The 27,603-nt window shown below is 35.2% G+C and overlaps 4 protein-coding genes across 11 annotated transcripts; 2 read left to right on the top strand and 2 right to left on the bottom strand.

The window, feature by feature from the left end:
- The first annotated feature begins 1,593 nt into the window (after positions 1 to 1,593).
- On the top strand, positions 1,594 to 5,208 carry LOC142548604 (uncharacterized). 6 transcript variants are annotated; one of them, XM_075657014.1, is made up of 6 exons: positions 1,594 to 1,699; positions 2,267 to 2,367; positions 3,142 to 3,311; positions 3,769 to 3,969; positions 4,634 to 4,693; positions 4,843 to 5,208. In XM_075657014.1, the coding sequence occupies exons 1-6, from the start codon at positions 1,650 to 1,652 to the stop codon at positions 5,005 to 5,007; spliced, it is 747 nt and encodes a 248-aa protein (XP_075513129.1). In that variant the 5' UTR covers positions 1,594 to 1,649; the 3' UTR covers positions 5,008 to 5,208. The 6 variants fall into 6 exon arrangements, with proteins under 6 accessions (XP_075513129.1, XP_075513126.1, XP_075513127.1 ...); XM_075657011.1 differs by having other exon boundaries at positions 3,085 to 3,311; XM_075657012.1 differs by having other exon boundaries at positions 1,595 to 1,699; positions 3,115 to 3,311.
- A 386-nt stretch (positions 5,209 to 5,594) lies between these two features.
- On the bottom strand, positions 5,595 to 13,782 carry LOC142548603 (uncharacterized). 2 transcript variants are annotated; one of them, XM_075657008.1, is made up of 4 exons: positions 13,628 to 13,782; positions 11,704 to 13,447; positions 10,299 to 11,338; positions 5,595 to 5,860 (listed from the first exon to the last, which is right to left on the bottom strand). In XM_075657008.1, the coding sequence occupies exons 2-4, from the start codon at positions 13,174 to 13,176 to the stop codon at positions 5,740 to 5,742; spliced, it is 2,634 nt and encodes an 877-aa protein (XP_075513123.1). In that variant the 5' UTR covers positions 13,177 to 13,447; positions 13,628 to 13,782; the 3' UTR covers positions 5,595 to 5,739. The 2 variants fall into 2 exon arrangements, with proteins under 2 accessions (XP_075513123.1, XP_075513124.1); XM_075657009.1 differs by having other exon boundaries at positions 11,704 to 13,426; positions 13,628 to 13,771.
- Positions 13,783 to 18,824: 5,042 nt separating this feature from the next.
- LOC142548600 (protein OCTOPUS-like) lies at positions 18,825 to 23,126 on the top strand. Of its 2 annotated transcripts, none has more exons than XM_075657005.1 (2): positions 18,825 to 20,987; positions 23,028 to 23,126. In XM_075657005.1, the coding sequence occupies exon 1, from the start codon at positions 18,981 to 18,983 to the stop codon at positions 20,979 to 20,981; it is 2,001 nt and encodes a 666-aa protein (XP_075513120.1). In that variant the 5' UTR covers positions 18,825 to 18,980; the 3' UTR covers positions 20,982 to 20,987; positions 23,028 to 23,126. The 2 variants fall into 2 exon arrangements, with proteins under 2 accessions (XP_075513120.1, XP_075513121.1); XM_075657006.1 differs by having other exon boundaries at positions 23,003 to 23,124.
- A 17-nt stretch (positions 23,127 to 23,143) lies between these two features.
- LOC142548602 (protein NRT1/ PTR FAMILY 8.1-like) lies at positions 23,144 to 26,192 on the bottom strand. The gene is made up of 5 exons (XM_075657007.1): positions 25,958 to 26,192; positions 25,086 to 25,224; positions 24,780 to 24,997; positions 24,084 to 24,634; positions 23,144 to 24,002 (listed from the first exon to the last, which is right to left on the bottom strand). The coding sequence occupies exons 2-5, from the start codon at positions 25,189 to 25,191 to the stop codon at positions 23,174 to 23,176; spliced, it is 1,704 nt and encodes a 567-aa protein (XP_075513122.1). The 5' UTR covers positions 25,192 to 25,224; positions 25,958 to 26,192; the 3' UTR covers positions 23,144 to 23,173.
- Between the last annotated feature and the right edge of the window lie 1,411 nt (positions 26,193 to 27,603).

The raw sequence follows: 27,603 nt of genomic DNA, 5'->3' as shown, positions 1-27,603 counted from the left end.
TTAAATGAATTTGACCTGCTTAAAAGTTAAATCAATTTAATTTGTGAAAAACGACAAATGAACTATCCAATTTATTGAAATCAAAATTTCAATTCTTTATGTCAATTTAACATATTAATGAATAATATTTTTATAAGTTCATAATAAAATTTTATTAAAAGAACACTCAAAATAATGAGTAATCTTTTATAAAAAAAATATAATCATTACTGACAATTTGATCAACATCGTTCTACATTCCATTGGCTATGACATCCCTCCATGCATTAGCATTTGCTCGTTGTTGTTTTGAGTATTAAATAACTGATCAAAGTCGTCACCTTCATAAACTTGTGCTGATGAAGACAATTGAGCTTCATTATCTAGTTCAATTTGAAATTCATCAAATTGACACTTCTTTCAAAGAAAATTGTGTAATATAGCACATGCCAATACAAGCCCTGTTAGGGGTGGGAAAAAATATCGAATTTTCAGTATACCGAGATTACCATAACAAAAAAATATTGAATTTATCGAATTTTAAGTATACCGAAGATTTCGATACGGTACGGTAACAATACCGAATTTTTCGGTACGGTAACGATATCCAATTTGAAAATTTTGGTATATACCGAAATATCGGAAAAATATAAAAAAAATTAAAATATATAATATTTTAAAACAATAAATTATAATTTTTTTTAAAATATAAGGTTTTTTTGGTTCGGTATACCGAAAATTTTGGTATAGTATCGGTATGAATTTTGCTTATACAATAATATAATATATAGATTAACTAAAATTAAAGAAAATAATTAAAAATAAAATGTTATATAATAATTAATAAAAAATTAAATTTTAATTATTTTTTTAAAAAAGTACAAATAAAAGGAAAAATAAATAGATGAGAAAAGAATGAAAGTTTGTATTGAATTTGGGAGATTTCTCAATTAAATGTACATCCAAATCTTTAGGTTGAATCAAAGACTTTTGTTGACATTTTATTGTTGTACATTAGGCTATAATTCTTGTACTTAATAGAATTCATAGAGTTATTAAAAGTCTATTGACATTTTGAATACCTATAGACTTTTGTAGAGTTTTTAAAAGTCAAGTTTGAATACCACGTGACTTTTTAAAATTCTACAAAGTTTACATTGAATATCACTAAACTTTTATGGAGTATATAAAAGTCTAGTTTGAATACCTCTAAACTTTTAAACTCCATAAAAGTCATTAAAAGTCTATAACCAATACACCCCCTAAATATAAGTTGTGTTAAAAATAAGAGTTGAAATTAGTGAATGTTGAAAATAAGAGTTGTAAATATTGAAAATAAATGTATAATGATGTATATAACGATGTATTTATTTTTGGATTATTTCAAAAAAATCCTATAAACATGTCTCTCAATTTATTAAAAAAAAAATACAATTGAGTGGAGTTTTTTTTTATAAAATATAATTTAATATATTTTGTACATTTAAAAAGTTTTTTTTTACCGTAAATTTTTCCTTTTTAAATTTGCACTTCTTTTTTAATTTTCTTTTATTGAACCAAAGAAAGAAAGAACCATGCCAACACGTGTCGAAATACGAGTGGTCCACGGTAGTTGTTGGAGGAGTGTTAATTACACGTATGACAAAGTAATCGTTGATTTGGAAGACAGAATGGGCTCTTTTCTCGCGGACCTGAAATTCATCTTCATAACCAAGATCAGGTCAAAATTCTTTGATTTTTCAATTTCCAGTTAGGATTGACTTCCTTTCACGTTCGTGCTGTAATTTTGTGTTGGAAATTTGACACGATTTGAGATTAGTTTGTCTTAATATTGGATTTTTTGCCTGTTGCCTTGATTTTGGGCATCTTCGCCATTTTTTAGCATAATGGGATTATCCGAGTTGGTCAATACCGAATTGATCGAATCCTATTTTGATTATGTTCTGCGATTTTTAATTCATTAATTCGTCGAGAAGAATTAGGATAATCGGTCAATACGAAAGTAAGAGAAAATCTTATCGTTGTTGTTAGCTGTACTAAACAATACAATTATCCAGAAAGTATCAACCCTTTCACTGCAATTATCTTCCTGTAGGTAACTATCTTTCTTTATGCTCCATTTTTCTTGCTTTCGTCGAATGTTTTGATTCTGGATACAGGGTTCATTGGGTATTTTAGCTATTATTTGGCAAGTGTTTTGGAATTGTTGCAACTTGCAAGGGGGTATTATCTTGTAACTTGCTTTTAAAGTTCCTATATTTTTGGCTGACAAATTCACTTGTTGCAGCATGGATGTTAGGGTGCTCTTATTTTTATTCACAGTCAACAGCGTCTGGTGCTGTAATGCTAGAGATCTGACTTCTGCTGTCTTCAATGAAATGGTTTCAGGTTTGTAAATTTGAAAACGCTGTTCTTGCTTCAACTGCTGGAAAACAATGAAGTAACAACTTATTGATGATGGTTTGTGGTAGGGAAGTTAGAATTAGTACTTTGCTGAAAGGCGTGGTCATTGCCTCAGATACACTTAGTGGCAGTCTACCTCAGCTCAACCAAAATTCCGGCAAATAATTAAGGCATATATGGTATAGGTTGACTAGCAAACATTCCATCTTAGTTTCTTCAAATACACAAATCATTGAGGTCTTTCTTCTTGAGTTCCCATTCGAGCCCACTTTTTTCCCTCTTTACTTTCTTTGATTTTAAGCATACTCTAGCTAATTATCACGACCTATTTGCTGGTGGAATTTTCTGAACATGTAATGTTGGAAAAACCCGGCTGAAAGTTGTTGCAGTAGAAGTATATGTTGATAATCTCTCGCCATTAGACATATAATATGCTTTACCAGTGTATTTTGTGTTTCAACGTCATTGAGTTCCCTTGTAATGTACCACGTTAGCACACCATCCTTGGGAAAGTTAAATTGCTGCCTAGAATCACCAGCAATCCTTCCTTCACATAACACTCTTTGACCTTTCTGGGTATGAATAAACTTGGTATTTGTCAAATTTCAGGAGAGAATTTATTTAGTTTCTTGTGTCAGTCAGTCTTTTTTGAATAAAATAAAATGATGTAATGTCATGACTTTGAACAACAAATACTTGCAGTGAATACTAATTCCGACCTTCTGTCTGCAGTCCAGCAGTCACATAACAAGCTTTCAGGGAGAGAAGCTCAACATATGAAAGAAGTTATGAAGAACGAAACCTTGTGTTCATTGTGTGAAGAATATTCTACAGACGCTGTTTGTTATCTCTCTGAGAACAAAACCCAAACCGAGATCATTGACATCCTTCACAAAATCTGCGCTCGAATACCGACATTCAGTAAACAGGTATTAAGAGATACGTTTTTTTAAGCTTAAAATTATCGAATGGAACTTTTCCAATTTGTTTCTTACAGAATTCCTATAATCACGGATATGACCCATGAATATATAGTGCTACCCATATGAAAATATGGCCGCCATCCTATTTAATATCTGCTATTTTTATGATTTTTTTTTATTTGAGAGGTCTATTTTTAGGAATTTCATATCATATTGGTATGATGAAAGACAATTATATTTTAATTGACGTAGTTAAGCTCTGTTGGTTATTGTTTGGGTAAAAATGGTTAAAAAAGAAAGAAAGAAAAGATATAATGTAAAAACATTAAACTTTTTCAGAAGTACTGGTAAAATTTCAGCGACAACTATTTTTTTAAGACTAGATTTTGTTTGTTTAGTTGTTCTCATTCTGTTACCTTATTCCGAACGAACACTTCCTGTCGTTATTTTTTATTTCTTGCAGTGCATAGCTTTGGTGGACTATTATGCCCCTCTATTTTTTATTGAGGTCTCCTCAATAGAACCTGCTGCTTTCTGCCAAAAGTTTGGTGTTTGTGAAGTAGCGATTTCCTTTCCCCAGTATCTCTCTAAGAATAATAAATGTGATGTGTGTCATAACATGGTAATTGAAGCCTTATTGAAGTTGAAAGATCCCGACACGGAGGTAACTTTTGTTCCTTCAGCTGATAAGCATAATCATCATGATCATTGGTCTTGCAAACTATTGATTCAAACTTTGTTTTGTAACTGTTAACTCTGCCCTCGTGACCCTATTATTTTAAAGGGCATACATGTTAGTCTTATGGTTGGATTGTTTAGGTTTTTGCGTAAGTTTCTCACAGGAATACTGCCTGTTGGTCACATCGATTGAGTGAGCTATCTTGTAATAGTAAGACTATGGTTGATTGAATTATTCGAAGAGAATAAGTTCATTAAAAAGTTGTCACTGAAAAAATTGCAAAACAAAATACAAATGCGGGACATTGAGTGTGTTTGTCGTGCATATTTTGTTAATACTGACATGGTTGCTATGAGAGCTATGTCAAGTCCATGCAGGACAATTAGAAAAAGAACTTTGAAGAAATATTGAGACATTCCTTAAAGTTATCACGCCCTCAATCAAATGATTTAAGGACCATGAATAATAGTCATCCAGCATACATCCAGAATGTAATTATTTGCAATTATGTATATCAAGCTGAATATTTTTTTTCTCTGCATCTGTGTTTATTGTTTGATTGTGGTACTCATATCTTTTAAAAGTAAATTTTATATTTTGTTTCATGAAACACAGGCTCTATCATCGATTTATTTATTTTTTGTTTCAGTTGGAAGTAGTCGAGGTGCTCCTGAAGGCATGTAACTCAATCAAAAATGATGTCAAAAAGGTGAGCACCATTCATTTAATTCTTAGTTAGCGATGCTTCAATCTGATGGCCTGTTTCAGTCTTTAATTGTGATCAAGAATAGCATAGTGCAAACATTTTTTTTTCTATGAAATGCTCATTAGTTTGGTTTAATGTATGTCCTTGTGCAGTGTAAAAGATTGGTATTTGAATATGCGCCTATTGTTCTTGTCAACGTGGAGAAATTCTTAGAAACGAATGATGTATGCACTATATTGCATGCTTGTGATGAAGTTGGGGCAGAACAAGCAGTGATAGGGAGTAGGACTGATACAACCTTGCTGTCTGCATCTTAATGAAAGTAATGATCGAGCGATTTGTATTTGTTATTCATGTAATATAAAATATACGGCTTTATACATTGTATTGTGATTTTTAAAAATGAACAAGGAAAAAAGAGTACATCGTGCTAGGTAGTTGTATGGCAAGTCAAGTGTACGGTTCGTTTTAAATTGTATTCTTCTTGCATCAGTATCTCCAAGATTGATTTTCTTGTTCGAGATTTTCCTTAATATTGCATTTATTTCTGTTTGAAACGTCCCATTTTAAAAAAGTACCAGTAGGAGAACCTACTTTAACCAAATTTGCCATAAAGCATTATAATTTTTCCGTTAACTATGAAAAAGATGTTAGAAAATCAGGAAGCTTTTAAAGAACATATCCTACAGCGCTTAGTACTCGATTAAATCGTTTGATAATAAAAATATAAATAACTTTATTCTTCAATCTATACATGCATATCGATTACTACACACACACACACAAATCATTGTATTTCATCTCATGCTCTTTAAGTATAGTTGAATCACATATTTGAACAAATTAAATCGAAACATATTTGACATCATGCCATTCATACGCAAAATGCAAGTAAACTGCGGTTAACTAATTAAATCTCCTTTGTATATATAAATAAAAGAGAAGGAAGATACAGTAACAAGTTCAGTTTTCTAAACTTTTGTTCCGAAGAGGTTAATGTCAATTTCCTTCTCTTTTCTTTCTGTTTTCTTTTTCCTTTTTTTTTAATTTCACTCATAAGACCAAAGAGATTGTTCATCTGGCGTGGAATATAGACCTCCAATGTTGGGAGGTCTATTCAATGGAAGGCTGCCAGCACCATCTCTCGAACCCTGCAAACTCCAGTCTTTTCTGCAAAGGAAACAACACAAGAAGATAAGCACCCCAAAAACAAACCAAAAGGTAGCATCAAGAATAGGTAAACTTGTCTGAGATTAGCTTCAACCCACCCTTACCCCATGCCACTAACCACCCCTTGCAACACAGTCATCACCCATCAAGTTTACAGGCTTTAACCACCCCTTGCAACACATTCGTCACCAACATAAGCAAGCCATTTCAAATCCTACTGTCTCCATATTTAGATGACCCTCTCTCTTTAGTTAAACCCCCATAATCAAAGAAACAGAACTACATAAGTATGGGCAAGACGACCATAAGAGGATGCAAAAGAAAGTAATTCAAGCATGGTGACAACTTCGAAATGCCAGAATGGTCAAATACAGATGTAAATAGCCCTACGCTCAACAAAGGAGAAAAAAGAAAATCTGCCATCAAGAAGTCTAATGGAAGAAGTCATTGCTATAGCATCATGGTCAAGCTTAATAAAAGCTAATAATGATGCATCAGATAGACTCCATTGTATCTAAATGATTGTTACATAGACTTTACGTCTTTACCCATAAGGATTTTGGTTTAAGCGACACCTCTGCCCAACAAAACTATTCAATGATTCTCATCCTACATAAGGAATACAAAACCTCATTTTATGCGTGCAATGTCGCAACAAACGCTACTCATTTCAGCCACATAACTCTAACGGCTATTAAAATACTTGTATCCAGCTTAGAAAATAAAGAGGCTATTTTCATAACTCTTCTGCACCATCGTACAAAAAGTACAAGTAACGCGTTACAGTAAAATGTCAATAAAAATAACTAGCAGTTGGGTGATAGCAAATTTAAATAGATGTTTCACACAGTCATCCATAACTCTTCAGTCTTCCCACAACCCAAGAGTGTTCACCTTCCCGTTAAAATTTCTTAAAGCCTAACAACTTGCTCCCAGGCTTCTAGTGCACCATAAACTACTAAGGGTAACACATATGTATTTATTTTATAAGAAACCATATTATATATAATATAAAAAGGATGAGGTATCCGCAAGTTCGTAGAAAATAAAAAACAATCTGATCACATCATTGAATTAAACCCCAATCCCTAACCAACTCTGAAATCGCTAAATATTTGAAAACTGAAATTTTTCTAGTCCACAGTTCAGCTCTAAATCTGATGTTATCTCAACACGATCGACTCTGCTACGTTGTCGAAAATCTTTCTGTTTCGCTCCAGCAAAATCGACCAGAATATGCAGTGGACTACCACACTCCAAAAAGTACTACTCCTCTTACCAAGATTACCACCATTAATTAAGACAAGCATATCATGCGCTGATCTCGAAGTAACCCACACAAGAATCAACTCGTTCATAGCTTTAGATTAGATACCACACATATAAGAACAGTGTAATAGCAAATGCTCTTGAGTCTCCTCCCAGCTAAGTATGCACCAATTCGGACAAAGTGAACACTGAGACAATTTTTTTTGCAACATATCACAAGTCGGCAATTTTCCCAGAGCCAACGCCCACGAGAATACTTGAATCTTGTGTGGAATCGGTACTTTCCAAATAGATTGAAAACAAGAGAAGAGAGGAAAGTTGATGATTGAGAAAAAAGTTTCGTAGAAAGATTTAGCGGAGAAAGACAATGAGGAAACCCCTTCCCAAATCCTTATATCCGCAATACCCACCTCCAACCAAACAATATCTAAGACCCCTAAAAAATAACTCAACTCAAACACTTCAGAAGGGATTTGAGGGATGACGAATAGGCCACCCTCAAGACGAATAGGCCACCCTCCAACATCCAATCTCTGTAGCCAATTCTTCCAAATCGACATATGTGCAGTTAGTTCCCAACAATGCATTTTTTTCCCAAATTAACCTTTAATCCCGACATTTGATAGAATGAGTTCAAAATATGCAACAGATTGCGCAAATGACTCTCAGTTTTAACAAGAATATAGTATCATCCGCAAATTAAATATGAGATATCTCCACTTTCTCTCTACCAACTTCCAATCCCCAGACCTCCTTCCTTGCCTTCGCCTTATCCACCAATATTCCCAACGCATCTATTACTAGATTGATCAGGAACGGGGAAAGTGGATTGCATCAAACCTCTCACCCCCTTGAACTTGCCCATCGGTCTACCGTTTATATAGATTGAGAAAGAAACAAACGATATGCCCTTAAACCACTTTCTCCATCTCACTCCGAAACCTTTCCGTTGAAGAACAAAATCCAGAAATCTCCCGTCCACATTATCATAGGCCTTTTCCAAATCTACCTAAAACACCCGCCATTTCTTCTTTTTCTATCTCATCTCCTCCGGCACTTCATTGGTTATAAGCCAACAATCTAGAATTTGTCTCATTTCGATGAAAGCACACCGGTTCTCACCTATGGTTGAACCCAACACTTTCTGCAATCTTCTTGGTAAAACTTGTGCAAGGATCTTATAGAGACTCATTATCAAACTAAACGGCCTAAAATCCTTAACCTTAAATGCATCTCGTTTCTTTGGGATTAGACATAAGTATGTTTCATTGGTGATACCATTAACAACACCTTCCTCAAAAAATTCGTGGAACACTATCATCAATTCTCCCTCGACTGAATCCCGACATTCTTGATAAAATGCCAATGCAAAACCATCTGGCCTTAGAGCCTTCGATCCATTACTCTCAAACACTACTTTTTTTTATCTCCACCTCTGAAAATGATCTCTCCAAATCCTCTCCCACCCCATCCTCAATGGACTCCAATCCACTCCCTCCATGTTCTACCTCTCATCTCCTTCATGTTTTCTGTAAAAGTTACTGAAGAAATATAAAATAAAATCTTCAATCTGTCTCTCATCAGAAAACACCGACCCATCCTCCAATACCGACATATTTATCAATGATCTACTCCTCAGCTGATTCAGTAGCGTATGGAAAAATTTTGAATTTTTATCCCCATCCCTTCTGCCACTTCACTTTTGCTTTTTGACTTTCAATATGATTCCTTCTAAACAACTCTTCCAAATCACCCCTCGCTTCCTTTCTTCCTTTACTAAATCCGTTGTCCAATTACTCCCCTCTCTTGCTCGTCCAACTTACTGATTTTGTTTTTAAATTCAGCAGGTCTCACATTCACGTTCCCAAAAACCTCTTTATTCCATTTATTCACATCACTTTCAATTCTTTTCAGTTTCCTCGTGAATTTATACCCTTCTCATCCCTGACCCTCCGAAATGCTCCACCAAGAAGCTAGTGAAGATTTGAAGTTTTTGTGGTTCAGCCATGCATTCTCGAATCTGAAAGGAGATGGTCCCCATTTAATCTTGAAGTATCCAGCACAACAGGAAAGTGATCAGAGGTAATTCTTGATAGTATTGTCTGTCTAAAGACTGGGAAAATATCCTTCCAACCCCCTATGAACAAAATCTATCTAATCTGCAACATATCGGTGTATCCCTGAACTTAGACCAAGTGTATTTAGCATTCAGTAGGGGTGGGTCAGGCAGTTCCAGTTCATCAATCAAATTATTGAAACACAGCATACTCGTGGCTATGGATGAGCTATTCAATTTTTCACTCAAGGATCTTGATTCTAGAAATAGATTTGACAAAGGAAGAAAATAGTCTGGACAGCTGGAGAAATAAATTACTCAGGCCAATCCTCATCATTTCATAAGTTTCAGAAAGACCATAAACTTTAGTTTTACAATAGTCGAGAGATCCAAGAACCAAAACAGAGTTGAAGGATTCACAATTTTAAGAAAACACGCATAAATCTATGTATACAAACATACGATAATAGACAAGGACAAAAATATAAGAATAAACTCAAAATTATTACTTCTACTAAACCAATCAAATTTTTTTATTTGAAACAACTCAACTCAATTTTTCCGAAAATAAAAGAAATTGTGGAATATTTCCATTCCATACAAGTCATCTCAAGATTAATAATTATTATATTTCAGTAAGAAAATAATACTAACAATGAACCAAAACTAACGCCGTGGAATTTTAAGTAGTCTCTATCACAAACAGTTACATGATATATGTGTAGATACGTACACAAACACATACACAACGATACAGTGAGTTTTGCAAAAAATTAACTCAATTATGTTATGGCAGTAAATTAGCTACACCAGAAATCTATTTTAACAGACATCTCTAAACCTAAGGTGTGGACGATAACCCTGAAAGAAAACTTTGCGATGCATCTCATTTTCAGTATTTGCATGGACATGACTTTAAACAGCATGAGCAATATTTAGAAACAAAAATATAACATCATGTCGTAATCGTGATGGTGAAGATGACCATACAGCAAAACATAACTAAAGCAAATCAGCTTTCTATATAAATGCTCGGACAATAAAAAGTTTCATTCCACCGTAACACCTAAGACATACAAGTTTAAAAATAAAATCTATTTTTACTGTTCTTACTTTGCCAATGAATCAGATGTAGACAACTCAAATCTAGTGGCAGAGCCATCGTGATCTCCATAGATTGGAGCATTCTGAGTAGCCTCTTCCTTAGATCTCACCAAAACATGATTCTTCCCACTTGGATCCAGTCCATATGAAGGATTTGGTAACCATGGACCATCTGCGCTAGCAGGTAAATGATCATTAAATTTTCCACCAATCTGATAGTTGCCAAATAGAACATCAGGAGAAGAATGAGTTCCAGGAATGACTTGCTCATAATTCTTAAATAGTGAAGCCATTGTTTTATGAGGCGCAGAATTGATATCTTCCTTCTTTGGATCATTCATTTCCGAATTCGTAAACCAGTTGACATGCCCACCAAGCAAACCTAGACCATCTTGCACAAGAGGAGAGCTTTTCCACATCTGCCATGTTCCGCTATCATTCACATTGTTTGAGTAATCATTAGACTTTGGAACTCCAGGGGAAACTAGTGAGCCGGCACGCCTTTCCTCAGAAACCCGTGATCGTGACAAAGGGGACTCAATGGGTGATGGCTTCGTAGTTTCAGATGGTGGAGCTATTGTCTTTAGAGCACATGGTTTATCCGATCCTAGATCTGTCACAATGCCAAGGTCCAACTGAAAGTTCTCAAGGGATTCAGAAACAGGCCCTAGCAAGGATATGGGATCAGGAACATAACAAGGGTCTTCAAAAATCTCTGACTCCTCTGGCAAAAAAGGATGTGGAGCGTCGCCTATCTTAGAAAACAAGCCAGGAGAAGGTAATGGAAGATCTGTGCTACGTCTCATTGATCCAAAAGTGCATGGATGTAAAGCAACTGGTGATGGTACTCCAAAATTGACAGGTTTGTCAAACGATAGAGGTTCAGTAGTTTGGGCAGAAAAAGGCGGGCTCTGAACATCTGCTAAACATTTCCCACTTGGTTCGCTTAAGATATTAGAATTAGAAGGCACAGAAACATTGGATGAACTGGTAAATAATTGTTGCCATGACTTTTTAGGGGCTGTACATGGTTGAGAATCAATGAACACCTGCAGTGTACATCAGCAAGAAAATATGATAACATCCTAATAGAACAAGAGAGAGAGAATTAAATATAGCAGTATATTGGCCATAATTTACCTAATCAATATAAAAATCATAAATCGAGTTCTTCGAAAAGCCACTCAAATTTTGGGTTTAGGCAACCGCAACAGAGACATATTCTAATAAACCTAAAAGCGGAATGGAAATTTGGTGATGGCATTGGTCACAACTACCTAAGGTCTTATACAAAGTCAGATTCTCCTTTATAAACTTAATAACTCCTTTAAAATAGAAAGAAAAAAGGCGGATAGATTACAGAGAACCTCCAAATAGAAAAAATAAATAAGAAATGAGATGAAAAGTAACTTACCGGGCGGTTGGCAATCTTATCATCTCCATTTACGTTTCCTCTTCCAGACACACGTTCTGCAGTGTCTTTCTTATACAAATAAGTGTGAGCATGATCTAGAGATATGTTAGATTTTTGTTCCCTTGAAAGAGAAGATGCATTAGTGCTCTTTCCGAAAAAACTGCCTCCAGTGAGTGCTCTGGAAGAAGATAAAAAACTGCCTCTCATGCGATCCAAGTATCTTGTTCCTGTATTCGATCTATATTGATTGTTTGCAGTAGCACTTTTAAAACCATGCCCTGCTTGTGTGCTGTGAGATTTCATACTTTCAGTTAAACTTCTATTTTGTTCCCGTCCATCACATTCGCTCTTGTTTCGTTCACTTTCCTTGGCCGATCTTTTTTCCACCTCCTCGGTATCAGAATTGCTTTTACTAGATCCTCTGTCTCTTTCTTTCTTTCTTTCATGACGCTTCCTTTCAGCTTCTTTTTTAACATCTATTTTCTTGGCACGAGGGGAACCTTTTCCACAGTTTTTCTCAGTCTCCAGTTTTGAATCACGCAATCTCCTTTGCTCTTCAACCAACCTAGCGATCTCTTCTCTCTGTTTTCTTTCCTCCTCTTCCATAAGTTCCTTTTCTATTTTAGCTTGCCTTTTCTCATCAGCTTTTCTGCGTGCTTTCTCTCCTCTACTTTCCAGGCCATTCACTTCATTCTCACTTCGAGTATCCAGCATCCCTGTGTATTGTGCATCTGAACCATCATCCCCAGCAGAACTAACCCTGAAAATCTTTCTCCAGCGCCACATTATGGTGAAGAAAAATGATGCAAAAGCTTTGCAAATGAAAACAAAAAGGCGAGAATAAGACTTCTCTGCTAAACAATGGTCATCCTCAAAATGAAACCCACAACCATCCTTCTTCCAATAACTCGACTTCCCAGTAAAAGGTGCGCCAACCAAACTTCCATCCTCCAACCAGTCCTGACCACACAGCAAAGCATTACCTGACCAAGTCTTCCCATTCAGTGTCTTTCCACCTTTCCCAACCAAATCATACAATATCCCCGACTTACCCATACCCGGAGGCACGGGAAGATCCAGAACCGGCCTCTTGGAAATATGGCCGCAGTAAGAGCACATAAACTTGCCCCCACCTGGATTTTGATCCCTATATGGAGTAAGACAATTCCTGCACCTCCGTGTGGCTGTCTTTCTCAATTTATGCATTTGAATAGCCTCGAGCCTCTTCCTCTCCCTAAGCATAGCATTCCTCCGGACCTGCCACGCCGACAACCGAGGCATCAGTACCTCGTACCAGAACAAAGTCACTAACAGCACGAATACACAAGCAAGCCTGGGCGATGTGATTTCAAAACGGAAAGCAGGTGGCAAGAGCTGCGACAAACCCCATAACCCAATGAGAGGAATCACTAGCCATGGCAGCATGGTAGCAACTCTCCGCGACCACTTTTGAATAACGCAAAGTATACACATTATCCTACTTGTACCCAACTCTACTCCCCAGTCTCGAATATGACAATAATTTTAGATCAATCTCCCAACTTCCCCAAAAGAATATAATCTAAGATGTTTCGCAAATCCCTCTTTGAATGCCACCTCTGTATGATTAAAACAACCAGACAGGCCCTGAATTGGAAATCTTGTCAACCAACCCTCCACGCTTGTTTAATTCCAAATTCTTCGAATGCAGAATCAATCCCAGCGTTTACTCCAAACCCTAAAACTGCGATTCGAGTCAAAACACCTAAATTTAAAAAAGAATGCTTATATTCGTTATTAGATTACCCATATACAATAAATCATCGATTAGGATGTCGGAACCGTTGTTTAAGCTCCGAAACACAGCGAACAAGAAACTAATAATTGTTAAAGTACATAATGCTTTAAAAATGAAAAAAAAACTACAATAAATTCAAGCACTCACGGACGTCACGATCGTCAGAGTAACGTCGGCGGCGAACGTCGATTGAAGTACCGAGGCGACGATGTGTGGAATTTTTTACGGCGGATTTTTGTTTTCGCAATAAGTAAAAAAGATGAAGCGAAGTGAGAAAATGCAGAGTACCGGCTTTGGTGTTTAATAAGTTGGAATGGATATTGGATCGGCGCGGCTCGGAAATAAACCGGCTGGTTATTATTGTCAGACAGAAATGTCGGTATATATATATATATATATTTAAAAATTAAATTTTACAGTTTCACTCCATTTGAGAGATGAATTTTACTGTAATTTATTCGAGAAAGAGGATTTTTGAGTTGCATCGATTTCTTTGGATTCGGAAATGTATCGCGATTTAGAGAGAAAAAAAATGAAAATTGTTTTGGGTTTAATCTTTTATGTTGTGGCTTTTTTTTGGAGAATATGCTTGTTTTTTTTAAAGATTTTTCATTTTTTTGAATATGTTTGTGGATTTATCTTAAAAAATGACGTGGATTTAAGTTTTATTTTTCTATTATATTATTTACTTAGTTGGATTTTGAAAAAACCACCAAAAATCAAAACCCCCAATTCAAATTACAACTCGACATTCCGATCGCCAGCTAGGCATTTTCCAGTGGAAGATCTCAATTTTGGGAAAAAAGAATTGAAATTAGAAAATATTATAAATCACTGGACTTAAAAACGTAAATTGTCTTATAACATGACTAAAATTAAAAAAAGTGCAAATTACATGACAAAAAACGTAATTTTCCCTTTTTGGAAATATATCTAATTTATAACGATTGTCTAAATATAAAAAATTTAAAGAAAAATTGTATTTTGAACAAAATAATTTCTACAGAAACATTTTAAGAGTGATATCTAATATGCTAAAATAAAAATAATATAGCATTAAATTATCAGATTAAATTAATTGAATTCATATCATAAAACTATGTCACATGCAATCAATAAATACGTTTTAGATTTTATATATCTTAAAAATAATGTGTTGTTTCACAAAAAAGATCTCTCTGTCTCTTGGATTGCTTTATCAACGGGCTTGACCTCGCTTTGGGTTACAATATCAATAAGAATAAATTTTGGTTTTGGGTCCAAATAAATCAAGTCCAAAGTTGATCCAGCCCACTAGCATTCTGGGTACACATTGTTCTTTAAATAATTTTAAATTTAACATTATTTTTTTTCAAAGTAAATGTTTCATCAACTTACATCTAATAAAAAAAATACGGATATCGTCCCACCCTACTACACCAGAGCCATAAAATTGATAACCTTTGTTAAAGTATGAGTTGTCAGACTCGCTAATCGTGTTACTAAACAAATCTTCGATTCAATGGAAAAAATGTCGTAGAAGAACGACAAAATACTCATCTCCTACTTTTTCGTCATATGCACATTTGCTAAGGATCTCTTTGGAATATTTTGTCAATCCCCAAGAAATTGTATCATGTGTACCGAGAAACGAACAAGTTGTTTTCACCTATAACTTTGTCTAGCTTTAGTAACATGCCAAACTGTGCTTTCTTTCTTGGGATTCCTTCACTCAACCATGTTATGCAATGATACAAACACTGGTGTAGGGCTGAGCTTTATATTATAAAATTTTGAAAAACTTCTTTAATGTTTCAAAAATCGAGAAACTGCGTTAACTATCTCTGTGAAACATCGAGATTATTAAAAAATTTCATGACTATAAACTATCCGTGTTTTTGAATTTTGAAGACACGTATACCTAAAAACACATACGGACGGAGATATATGTGCTGAATATTTGAAAATACAAGGAATTGACATTTTTTTTTTTTTCCTATTTTATGGTTTAGTGTATATGATAACCCTGAAAACGAATGATTAACTAGCGTTTATATATTCAAAAAATATACTCCCCTACGTACTTTTATCATAATTAACTAGCCTTTAATAAAATATAAATGTTTTATTTTTGGTTCCCTACTTGTAGGCTAGGATTGGGCATTTTGGGTCCAAAATGAAGGCTTCTTTTATAGTGGGATTTCATCTAAGACAATGTTCTTCCAATTATGGGGTCCAAGTTTATCTTGAAATAATTGAGGGCTCCTTTTTAAAAATAAAAAAAATGTTACTGCAATGCTCAAACCATTTCGTATTCCACCATTGTTTTATTCATTTTTCTTTTTTTTTTTGGGGGGAAAAAAAACTTACTAAATTTTTCATGTCGAAATGTTAAAAGCTAATATTTCCATTAATTCCAAAATCTAATCGAGATCCCGATTTCTCTTGAACAAGCTAAAAGTCATTATTGTGTGTATAATTGATGATTCTAATATGATAAATCAAGTGACATGGTTAACACAAATAACATTGAACATACCACACTTGCTCGTATGACATACAATGGACCAAACCGCATGTTGTCGGAAAATATTTCAGTATAATTTATACTTATCATGTTTTTTAATAAATTACTAACTATATGATGAACATGCATCGGATATGACAAACTGTGTTAACAAAAGATCTTGGGATTTCACTCTTACCACTAGACTAAAAAGATCATTGATGCGAGTAACTTTTTTTACACTACTAGATCACTAAAAGTGGTGACATGTCATCAAATGTGATGTTTTTTTAGTTTGAAATCAACATAATTCGAGGACATTATCTTCACGATAAATCTAATTATCACTACTGCAATAATTTTTTTAATGAGGTTTCAAACATGAATATTATATATTTTGATCGACGAGTATATGCATCGAGGAGAATATCGTTACTGTAGGTGTCTCATTAACCGATTTTTTATACTCTACATGAATTTAAATACTTAGATCATAACATGTTGGTTTTCTATGTAATTATGAACAATAATTAGACAGCACCTTAATATTAAGACAACATGATTTGGCATAATGAGGATGTGCGAAATTTGTGGAATCGATAGCGCACGCGTGCCGTTGATTTCCTGATTATTTATTTGATTGATTCATACGAGCTTTGTCAACTTGATGAGATTTGCTCGTGTTTTTTTCTACTTTGGAGGGGAAACTTGAATCATTAAATAATAAATTCTTTGAATTCTTTGAATTATTATTATTTTTGTCGTTAATTTATATAAAAGTGGAATATTGAGGAAATTATCGGCTGTCAGACTTGTCATCCATGCATGAGTTGGGATTCGCAATTTGAGAAGTTTCATATTTCTATTATATTAATTAATTTATTTACAATATCTAAATAAGAAATAAATATTCTAAATTACGGAATATATATATATATTAAGATATCTAAATAAGAAATAAATATTATATTTATAAATATCAAATTAATTAATATAATCGGAATATGAAACTTCTCAAATTGCGAATTCCAACATGCATATATATATATATATATATATATAGATAATAATAAGAAAATATCTAAGCAAAAACTTATATGAGACGGTCTCACGGGTCGTATTTTGTGAGACAGATCTCTTATTTGGGTCATCCATGAAAAAATATTACTTTTTATGTTAAGAGTATTACTTTTTATTGTGAATATCGGTAGGATTGACCCGTCTCATAGATAGGTGTGGTATAATGTACCGTACCGTACCGAAAATCTTATACTGTATACCGTACCGAAGATTACGGTATAAGAAAATTCATACCGATACCATACCGAAAATTCAGTATACCGTAATTTTCGGTACATATAACTAGCATACCGATTATACCTAAATTGTATGGTATACTGAAATTTCGGTACGGTATCGGTATATACCGTTTTATACCGAAAAAAACCTTACATTTTAATTTTTTAATAACTTTATTGTTTTAAAATATTATATATTTTAAAAATGTTATATATTTTTTCGGTATTCCGGTATATACCGAAATTTTCAAATTGTATACTGTTACCATACTGAAAAATTCGGTATTGTTATCATACCGTACCGAAATCTTCGGTATACCGAAAATTCGGTAAATTCTGCATTTTTTCGGTACGATAATCTTGGTATATCGAAAATTCGGTGTTTTTTCCCACCTCTACTCACAGATAAAGATTCGTAAGACCGTTTTACGATAGAGATACTCAAATATGTGAAATGTCATAAAAAAGGACCCACCACACATGAGAAAGAATTTTTGTCTCGATTCTTCATTCATTAATTAATTCTAAGTAACCGTATCAAGAAAAGAAAAAGAAAAACATGAAAAGACAAGCCCGTGAAGTAAAAAGACAAATATTGAATGCTTTTTATTATTTATTTATTCTCACTTTTTTTAAAAAAAAATTAAAAATTTCTTGAACAACTTTCTTCATTGTTTTAATAAAAAGTAAAAGGGTGTGGACAGATACAAGCTTTATGTCTACTTTATTTATTTTTTCTAAAAAAAAAATATTACTTTATGCCGAATTCACACTATATCATTTTCTTAAGAATAAGTTTTATCTTTTTTTCTCCATGGACATTTTTGGCTATTCACGTGATATATCTCGTAGTTATGGTGAAATAAAATTAATTATTTTTGGGTTTGACTTTCAATTAATTTAATTTTAATATAATCTAAAAACATTGAACCCCGATTCATGAAATTTGAAATAATTCAAAGTTTATTTTAAATTCAAATATTCTAGTCACTCACACCATTTTCAATTTGTTATTTTTCCCAAAAAAGTTACATTAAACTTTGTATATTTAGAATAAACATAAATAAAAATTATAAATGTAGAGTCAAAATCGAATTCTTTTTAGTAAAATAAATCTCTTTAAGGACAGTGAAAAAGGGTGTTATTGGATCAATTTTGGTTGATTACACGTATCAATAAAGGAATCATCAAAATATTTCAAAACAAAAGGTAATTAGATTGATTAATGTCTATTATCCTTTTGAAGAATAAGTCTCACGGCCTCACGAATCGTTATCTGTGAGACGGGTCAACCCTACTAATATTCACAATAACAAGTAATACTCTTAGCATGAAAAAGTAATATTTTTTCATGAATGACCCAAATAAGAGATCCGTCTCACGAAATACAACCCGTGAGATCGTCTCACATAAGTTTTTGCCTCTTTTGAAATAGTCAGATTAATTATTAATTAATGGGATAACATTTTGAGATTTTATTGTTTGAATGAATTATATTATAAATGTTAAATAAATAAATATAATTAATGTGTCCGTTGATGATTACGGAGAAATATATAGATATAAGAGGATACCAACATTTGCACTTGCTCTTCCCCTCTCTGATTTCCTTCAACATTTTTAAAAAAATATGATCTTGAAATTAGCCATGCAAATTACTGCTGCATTGTTGTAAGATGAACTGGTGGTGCGGTATTTTCGACCATTTCCAACGGTTATGAATCCTAACGCCACCGTCGTTGATCCAACAGCGCCTCCGCCTCCGCCGCCACAGCCTCCGCGGTCCTCTTTCAGCTGTGACCGCCACCCCGACGAGCAGTTCTCGGGCTTTTGTCCGTCTTGCCTCTGCGAGCGCCTTACCACATTAGATAAATCTTCCTCCAACACTCCCTCGTCTTCTCGCCGCCCCTCCTCCGCCTCGGCTGCCGCCGCGGCAGCCATTAAATCGCTTTTTGCATCTTCATCTTCGAAACCCATCGTTAACAATAACTCTCTCCCACCACCAGTCCCTACTAAACCTTCCAGACCCACCTCGTTTTTGCCTGAGCTCCGACGTTCGAAGTCATTTTCAGCGACCAAGAATGAAGCTTTAAGCCAATTCTGCGAGCCCCAGAGGAAATCTTGTGACGTTAGGGTGAGAAACTCGAGCACTCTTTGGTCACTTTTTGCTCTCGACGGCGATAACAAGACCACTGCTAAGAAACCCTCTGCTCCATCCTCTCAAAACCGTCCAGAGTCTAGCCAGAATTCTAGACATTACGAATCTTGTGTTGTCAATAAGCCCGTTTTTGAGGAAACTGAATATGAGGACGACTTTAAAGACGCTGAAAATATAGAAACTCCCGTGGTGGATGATGATGATTGCGGAGATGAAATAACTCCAGTCCTGGATTCTCGTTTAGAGAATCTGAGAAATAATAGCGAGCCGGAGGTAAATAATGCTGGTGTGATTGAAACAGATGTTTTTAACACTGATAATTTGAAGCCTATGAAGGACCACATAGATCTTGATATCCGAGAAAAGAAGAGTTCTGGCGGAGGATTTTGGGCAGCTGCCTCTGTTTTCAGCAAGAAATGGCACAACTGGAGGAGGAAGCAGAAGGTTAAAAAGCATAATGATGGCGAAAATGTAGCTGGATTACCCGTTGATAAACCAATCTCAAGGCAGTACCGCGAAACTCTGTCAGAGGTGGCCGATTATGGATTTGGGAGGAGGTCTTGCGACATGGAGCCTAGGTTTTCACTTGATGTTGGAAGGATCAGCTTCGACGATCCAAGGTATTCATTCGATGAGCCTCGAGCCTCTTGGGACGGGCATTTGATTGGGAGGACGTTTCCAAGAATTGCACCAATGATTTCTGTAATTGAGGATTCCCCAGTCGCACATGTCACTCGCTCTGATATGCAAATTCCAGTGGAAGAACTCGTAACAATGACAACGAATATTACCGATGAGAGTGAAGTTGTGCCTGGAGGTTCGGCACAGACCAGGGAGTATTACTCGGATTCTTCTTCGAGGAGAAGGAAGAGTCTCGATAGGTCTAGCTCAACGAGGATCGCTGAAGCTGCTGGGGCTGCAGATATTGATACTAAGGTGTTGCCCAACACTGCAGATTGCGTTCACGGGCCAAAGTTACTGGTGAAAGAGAGTTTGAGGGATCCAAATTTGAATTCTTTGAAGGACGATGTTTCTGAGACTTTTGAGCTAAGTAATGGGTTTAGGGATGGTTTAAAAACTGGGGAACGAAAGGAGTCCAAAAAGTCAAGGAGTTGGAGTTGGAGGATATGGGGATTCATATACCGGCTTGGTAATGGAAACAAATTTGACATTGAGGATAGGTATGATGGAATAAACGGCGTGGAGAGGTCTTTTTCGGAGTCTTGGGAGGAGTTGCATCAGAGAGGGAATGGGGAGGCCATGGGTGGATTCAACAGAAAGGCGTTCAGGAGCAGTAGTAGTGTGAGCTGGAGAAACTCCAATCACTTTGGCGGATCATTTGGGAGCTTGAGAAAACCAAATCTTGAAATAAATGGAAGTGGGAATAAGAGGAGAGACAAGTTCGTACTGGAAAAGAATAGAAGTGCAAGATATTCTCCTAAGCATATTGATAATGGACCATTAAGGTTTTACTTGACGCCCATGAGAAGTGGGCGAAGAGGTATAATCAAGCCTACTAACTCGCACTCGATCACAAGAAGCGTGCTTCGTTTGTACTGATTCAAGGTCTTCCCTGGTTTAGTTCTTTTGATTTAGTGCTATATATCTTTGCTGCATTTGTTGTATGACTACATGTACCAACTGGATTCTTGTTGTCCGAAGAGCATTGTCATCAGGATGGTATATTATAAGTATTTTAATAATAAGAAAAACCCACGTTTCTCTGTTTCTGAGTGATAGAATTCTTATTCTTTAATGCCTGCATGTTATCTTCATGATTTATCCCGTTATCATTCTGCCACTAGATGAAACTGATAAATATTCGATGTCCAGAAGCTCTCTCACGCTTTCTTGGATCTTGTCTTGCATGTTCCTTCCACTTGTAAACTGTTTCTAATTTAGTCACAGTTCTCTACTATCCCAGCTCTCTGATTTGTTGAAAAGGCGAAATTCATAGGATACGAACTAACACCATCATCACAGTGAGTACCACATCAGATCCAGTTCGAGGTCAAATTCTTTTAAACATGATACCCCGTATGGACAAAACCTATAAGTTCAAAATTCTGAAGCCGGTAAATTTGAGTTTTTAAATACAATTCACTCTATTCTTGTGATTTAGACTTTTTTACTTGTATGTTAACAGTCTTTCCGAAAGCGATGATTGTTTATTTGTCAGCAATGATTGCTTGTATTGTTGTTAGTCTCTGTCAATGAAACAAAGCTAAGTGGATCATCCACCAATAAAGAGGAACTGGAGGACAATAATTTGGTCTTTGAAAAATACTGTAAATGGGCAGAGTTGTCTGTCACACTTTGATAACATGACTTGGCTCAAAGAGAATGTCCCCCTAACAGGTTGAGGTTTTGTTAGTGTGTACTTTCTGCGATACTCGAACTAGATAAATATGCCACTTGAGAGCTTCAACTGAAACTCAAATAACAGCTCGAGTAGCTCGATTTGGCCCAAAACCAGGAATTGAGCTCTAATCTATCTTCGCTGTTCTCGACTTTGGTTGCACCCATGGCTAAAGTCAGTTTGTTCATTTTTAATGTTACATGAAGATTACCTCGGTCACGCTAGATCAACCATGTAAAAACAATAGTAGACCACCAAGTGCAAGAGGACTGGGTGTAAGATTAAAGCGTGGTAATTCAATGAAGTAGAAGAGGAGAGTTTGCATTCTTAGAATGTGAATACAGAGAGAGAAAAGGAACCTGAGATATTTGACTAGGAAAAGTAAATGAAGAAATTAAAGCTTGATAAAGTTTTTTTCTTTTGTCCATCAGTATTTGGAGATTCCTGGATTAGTGCTTTAAGATGGAGTTTTATATTCCTGGTTATGAGATAGTACGTGTAAAAGCTCCAAAGTCGATGAAGTTATTAGATTATAAGTCAAAAGGCAGCAAGAAAAACATCCCAACGTGCTTAAAAAGGGAAGAAGACAGGCTCGCTATCCAACGACATGCCAAGCAACATCAGTTCTCTAGATAACATTTGTCGTTGTATGGTTGAGTATCTCAAGTCGAACTTAATCGACAACAGTTAGCAATATTGCATGCAAAATCTTTTCTATACAGGAAGAAACTTCTCTAAGTAAAATCCATTCTCTAATGCTGAAAAGCTCTATCCCGAATAGCAGAAAGTCAGGATATTTTTGCAACAAAGGGTTACGATCCTCTTGTTGTAAAGAACAAGCTCTATCTTATTTTAGTAATATACGAGGCCGGAGTATTTTCTTTGACTCCTATAATTAATAGCTCCCAAGACACCTACTATGTTGGTCCCTTGCTCGGCAATATACGATGTCATGTCAGTATAGCCATGAGGAGGGAACCTTAAAACAGCTAGAGCCTAGAAGATAACTGGCATAGCTGACCAAAAACACGAGGATCGTTTACTTTTAAAAAAATAAGCAATGCGAAACTATATTTCCATTCTGCACTTGACAATAGGTTCAATTATTGTTCACATAAATCAAACAAAATCCACAATTATTAATGTGATAGCAGCTGGAAATCCTTTGCATGGCTCGTATTATACCATTTATATGAATTATCTCTGTTGTTTTTGCTTATAGATATACCTGGGTCATGTTATATCAGGAGTCCAACCATTCGGCGGTATCTTGGGCTTCTATGTGCTTTTCTAAAGATGAAGGTGGCATTGGTCTTCGGGAATTGAGGAGCTGGAATAAATCCCTAGACCCTACGTGCTTAGATAATTGCCCAATATCCTGCTCCATTATCGCTTACAATTTTCTTGCAACTTTCTTGTAAGTGTACCAATTTGCAATCAACAGGTAAACAAAGAAATTGATGGAGCTGAGAATGGCTAGGAGCCAGTAAAAGTAGTCGAGACGACCTCTATTCAAGTTATCAGGAATCCAGCCAAGCCTGCCATTGCTAGCCGTCAATTTTGTCACTATTATTACTAGCAACGTGCTTAGATAATTGCCCAATGCATTAGTTGTGAGTGATAGCGCGGAGCACAAGCTTCTCATGGCATCAGGCGCTTGGTCGTAAAAGAACTCGAGTTGTCCGATAAATGTGAAAACTTCTGCGCATCCAACAAGAAAATACTGTGGGACTTGCCAAAATATTGACATGGGAATGGTCTTGAGATCATAGTAATTGTTTCTTCTAACATAATCAAGCCGAGCAACCTCGAGCGCACCGGCAACAATCATAGCAAAAATCGAGATGACAAGCCCGATTCCCATTCTTTGGAGCTGTGTGAATCCCCTCTCATTTCCAGTGAATTTTCTTGCCTTTGGAATGATTACCAAGTCATACACAAGTGTCCAGAATATGACACTTAATGTATCAAAAAGCGACAGGGAAGCTGATGGAATCTTGAAGTTTGGTCCGATGCTTTGATCCATGGTGTTACCTTGTAGAACAAACATTGTGCTCATTTGACTGTAGACGGTACAGAAAACGATCCCAGAAGCCCAAATTGGGAGTAGGCGGATTACAGATTTAAACTCTTCGACCTGAGTCACCGTACAGAGTTTCCATGGTTGCCCTTCCCCTTTCGAATCGTCGGTTTCAGTCTCCACTGCTGCCTTATCAAAGAACCTAGTTTCAACATGCTACAATTAGTGCTACCATATTCAACGTGTTGCCAATGTACTAATATCAGAGGGTTCAGAATATTACCTGAACTTCTCGGTGTGCTCAAGTTTGCGGCTGCCCTGAATTTTAGATTCCATATCAACTGTCTCATAAAGAAGAGACTTGTCCAAGGGAACTTTTACGTGGGTTTTTCTCAAGGATGCAACCAAAACCTGAGCAATTCTTGTTAGGGGACTCCCTCCTGGTACTTGTATCCGATACAAATGGCTTCCAAAGAAAAAAAATGCAACTGCAATGGCCATAGAAACTGCTGGAATCCCGAACCCCCAACTCCAGCCCACGTTCATTTGTATCCAAACCAAGACGGATGAAGCTATAAGAGCACCAACGTTAATCGACATGTAAAACCAATTAAAGAAAGAACTCTTCTTCTTCTTTTCGTTTTCATCACTTTCATCAAATTGATCGGCACCAAAGGAGGAGACGCATGGTTTGATTCCACCAGTTCCAAGAGCAATCAAGTATAGAGCCACAAAGAAGATGGCGATTTGTGACGACGTAGGATGGCAAGCATTCTCATCACATTCTGGCTTTAGCCCATGAACCGAAGCAGATATCGTCAAAAGTGTCATTCCCTGTAACCAAAAAAAATCATAACCCATTGAATCTACATCAAATTCGTCCCTAGCAGTATCATGCTATTTTAGTAAAATTAAACCAGAACGAGTAGTTTACTATGATATAGAAAATATTAAAGGCACAATAACACGAATAACATACAAGAACGTAGATTGTAGAGAAAGTCGCAATGGTCCAATATCTTCCCAGGTATGAATCAGCCAAGAAAGCACCGATAAGTGGAGTTATGTAGCAGGTTCCTGACCAATTTGTGACAGTGTTCGATGCAGTTGCATTCCCTTGGTTAAGACGTAGCTCTAGATAGTTTACCAAATTAGTGCCCATTCCATAGTATGCCAATCTCTCGCAACACTCAGTTACTGTTGAAAATATAAATTCACCAATTATCATGCAACAAAAAAATGCTGAAACTGTAAAGCACACGTAGAACAGAGACAAAAATCTCACAAAGGATGAAGCGGCATGCTTTCCAGTTTCCAGTTTTCTCCTTATTAGCTGGTCTTTTGTGTATATCCAAAGTCCCGTCATTTGTATGCATATGCTCTTCTCCCATGGCTGCAATCTTTAACTCTTCCCCCCCGTAATCCTGGTAATTACATCATATAGAGTCGTTAAAATCAACCACCAAACAAATATAGAGCAGAATTCATCTACATAAGAAACTAAGAAAGCATGTCTTCCAAAATCATACACCCATCGTCCATAGAAAGCAAGAATTTAGTTGTTAGTAACTATGTTCATATAGAACATCATATCAGTCTAGCAAGAGGATTCTTAAATATTGGAGCAACATAACACAAGTCTTGATCATAAATCATAATCTGAATTATAAACTAATTGTAAATTGATGCTTCTTAATTCATGGAAAATCTATGATTATATCCCCAGGACTCTTTCAAATGCTTTGTCCGAAAAAAAAAGAGCTTTTGAAAAGATTACAGAAATTGTTGTATTCTTAACAGGTAGGAACCACACGATCTGAAAGTAGGGTACCACAAAAAAGCTAAATAATGATATTAAATTATGTAGTACGAGAATGTTTGAGACAAAAGTTAAACCAGAGCTCTTGAATGGCCTAGATCCATACAGTATTCATGGAATCTCATAATTAATTACCAATTTATGATGAAAGCAAAATCGGAAGAGAAAAAGATAACTTTCGACAGAAACCAATTATAACAAGCTTTCTTGACAATAAAATCTGAAATTCCCAAAATCTAGTACTACTCGGATCTTTTCACGGATTCAAACAAAAAGTAATAAAAAAAAACCTAAGAATTTCAAAAACAGAAAGAACCCACAAAGATTCAGAAACAAACTTGAATCCTGATATCCCAAGAAGCGTATAAAAGCGTAGCATGCAGAAGACGACAAGCCTACGAAAAAAATCCAGGCTTTTTACAAGAAAGTAACAAAACCAGGATTTATGCCTGTTGCATCTTGGTTGTTATCAAGATTTGATCAAAACAGACGAACAACAAAGAGCAAATCTTTAAGAAAATTTAAATAGGGGGAGAGAGAGATTGCATGCGAGGAAAAGCAGCATGGGTTGGGAACTGTAGCTCGGTTTTATTGCATCCTATCCACGTGGATATTGTCCCATGATAAGATGGATGACAAGATAAGATCCATTTTTTTTTGAAATTGTATATGTGCAAGATCTCGTTGAAATAAAGCGAGGTTAGTTAGGATCCCATTAACCCCGTGCTCGGTAATCGTATCATTATCGTACAGTATTAATTGATATAGAAGCTTGTATCGATATGAGCAATTCTTGCCATTCATCGAAGCCCTAGAGAAATGGGGATAAAATATTTTTGGTGGCTAATAGTGGTCAAATAAACATAAAAATTCAAATGATTTTACTAGTTAATTTTATAAGACGAATCTGCTACCCGACGCGACGGACGAAAAATTATTACCTTTTATGCATAAAAATTTATGGACTATATCGACTCGTTTCACGGACATAAATCCGTGAGACGTCTCACATTTGATATGAATCACTTATTTATTTCGATTATTTAGCAAAATGTGATAAATATAAAGTTTTCAAATTAATTCATATGCATATTTTGATAAATATAAATTTTTTAAATTAATTCATATGACGTCTTATGAGAACATGCATGGGGTTTAACCAATTTGAAATTTTAAATCATCTCCTTGATTAATTTTTTTTTTAAAAAAATCTCATCACCCTTTGACCTCACGAATTTTCATGGAATAAAAGACAAAGGACATTCCTTAAAAAAAGAAAAATGTCAAAAATAATAATAGAACATGACATGATTTTATGTACTAAAGTCATAATATTTTTTCTGAAATTAACAAGAAAAATATTTATCCTTCTCACAATAAAATAATTATGTCCAAAAATAATTAATAAATTTGTTGCTAAAAATAATTGATGAAAATTTACTCCTTCAAAGTTTTATTATTTGAGTATTTCGTGTTTAAAATATATATTTTTGAATTTGTCTAATTTTCCAAATAAATTGTTCAAATGTAACAAATATCTTATCACCGCTGCCCCCAACATTAAATAATTGGACAAAATTGAAGATCATTTGTAAGTCACAACTTTTATTTTTGCCTAAAAAAGAAAGTATTCAGCTATACACAATGTAACTTTATCATGGGGGAAACTATTATTTTACGTATGCAATTGCCAACTAAATGTCTTGATTTGAATTTAAGGTTGTATTTGGCGATATGGATTTGAAATTCGTGGATTTCGATTATAATTTAATCGTTAACAATGAAACAATAGACCAAATGTTAAATTCATATCATATTCATTCACGATAAATTATAAAATGTAGGATAGAATTTCAAACGAAATCTTTATCGAGTGAACTTGAAATTCATGATGATTAACATGAAATATTTTATATAAACACGTAAAAGGTGAATTTGGAGTTTATGATCTTACTTCTCTATATCTCATTTCTCTAAACAACAA

The sequence above is a fragment of the Primulina tabacum genome, chromosome 6, assembly GCF_025594145.1.
Source record: "Primulina tabacum isolate GXHZ01 chromosome 6, ASM2559414v2, whole genome shotgun sequence".
Taxonomy (NCBI): domain Eukaryota; kingdom Viridiplantae; phylum Streptophyta; class Magnoliopsida; order Lamiales; family Gesneriaceae; genus Primulina; species Primulina tabacum.
Note: the sequence above shows the minus strand (reverse complement) of the source record. Positions and strands in the feature narration are given on the sequence as shown.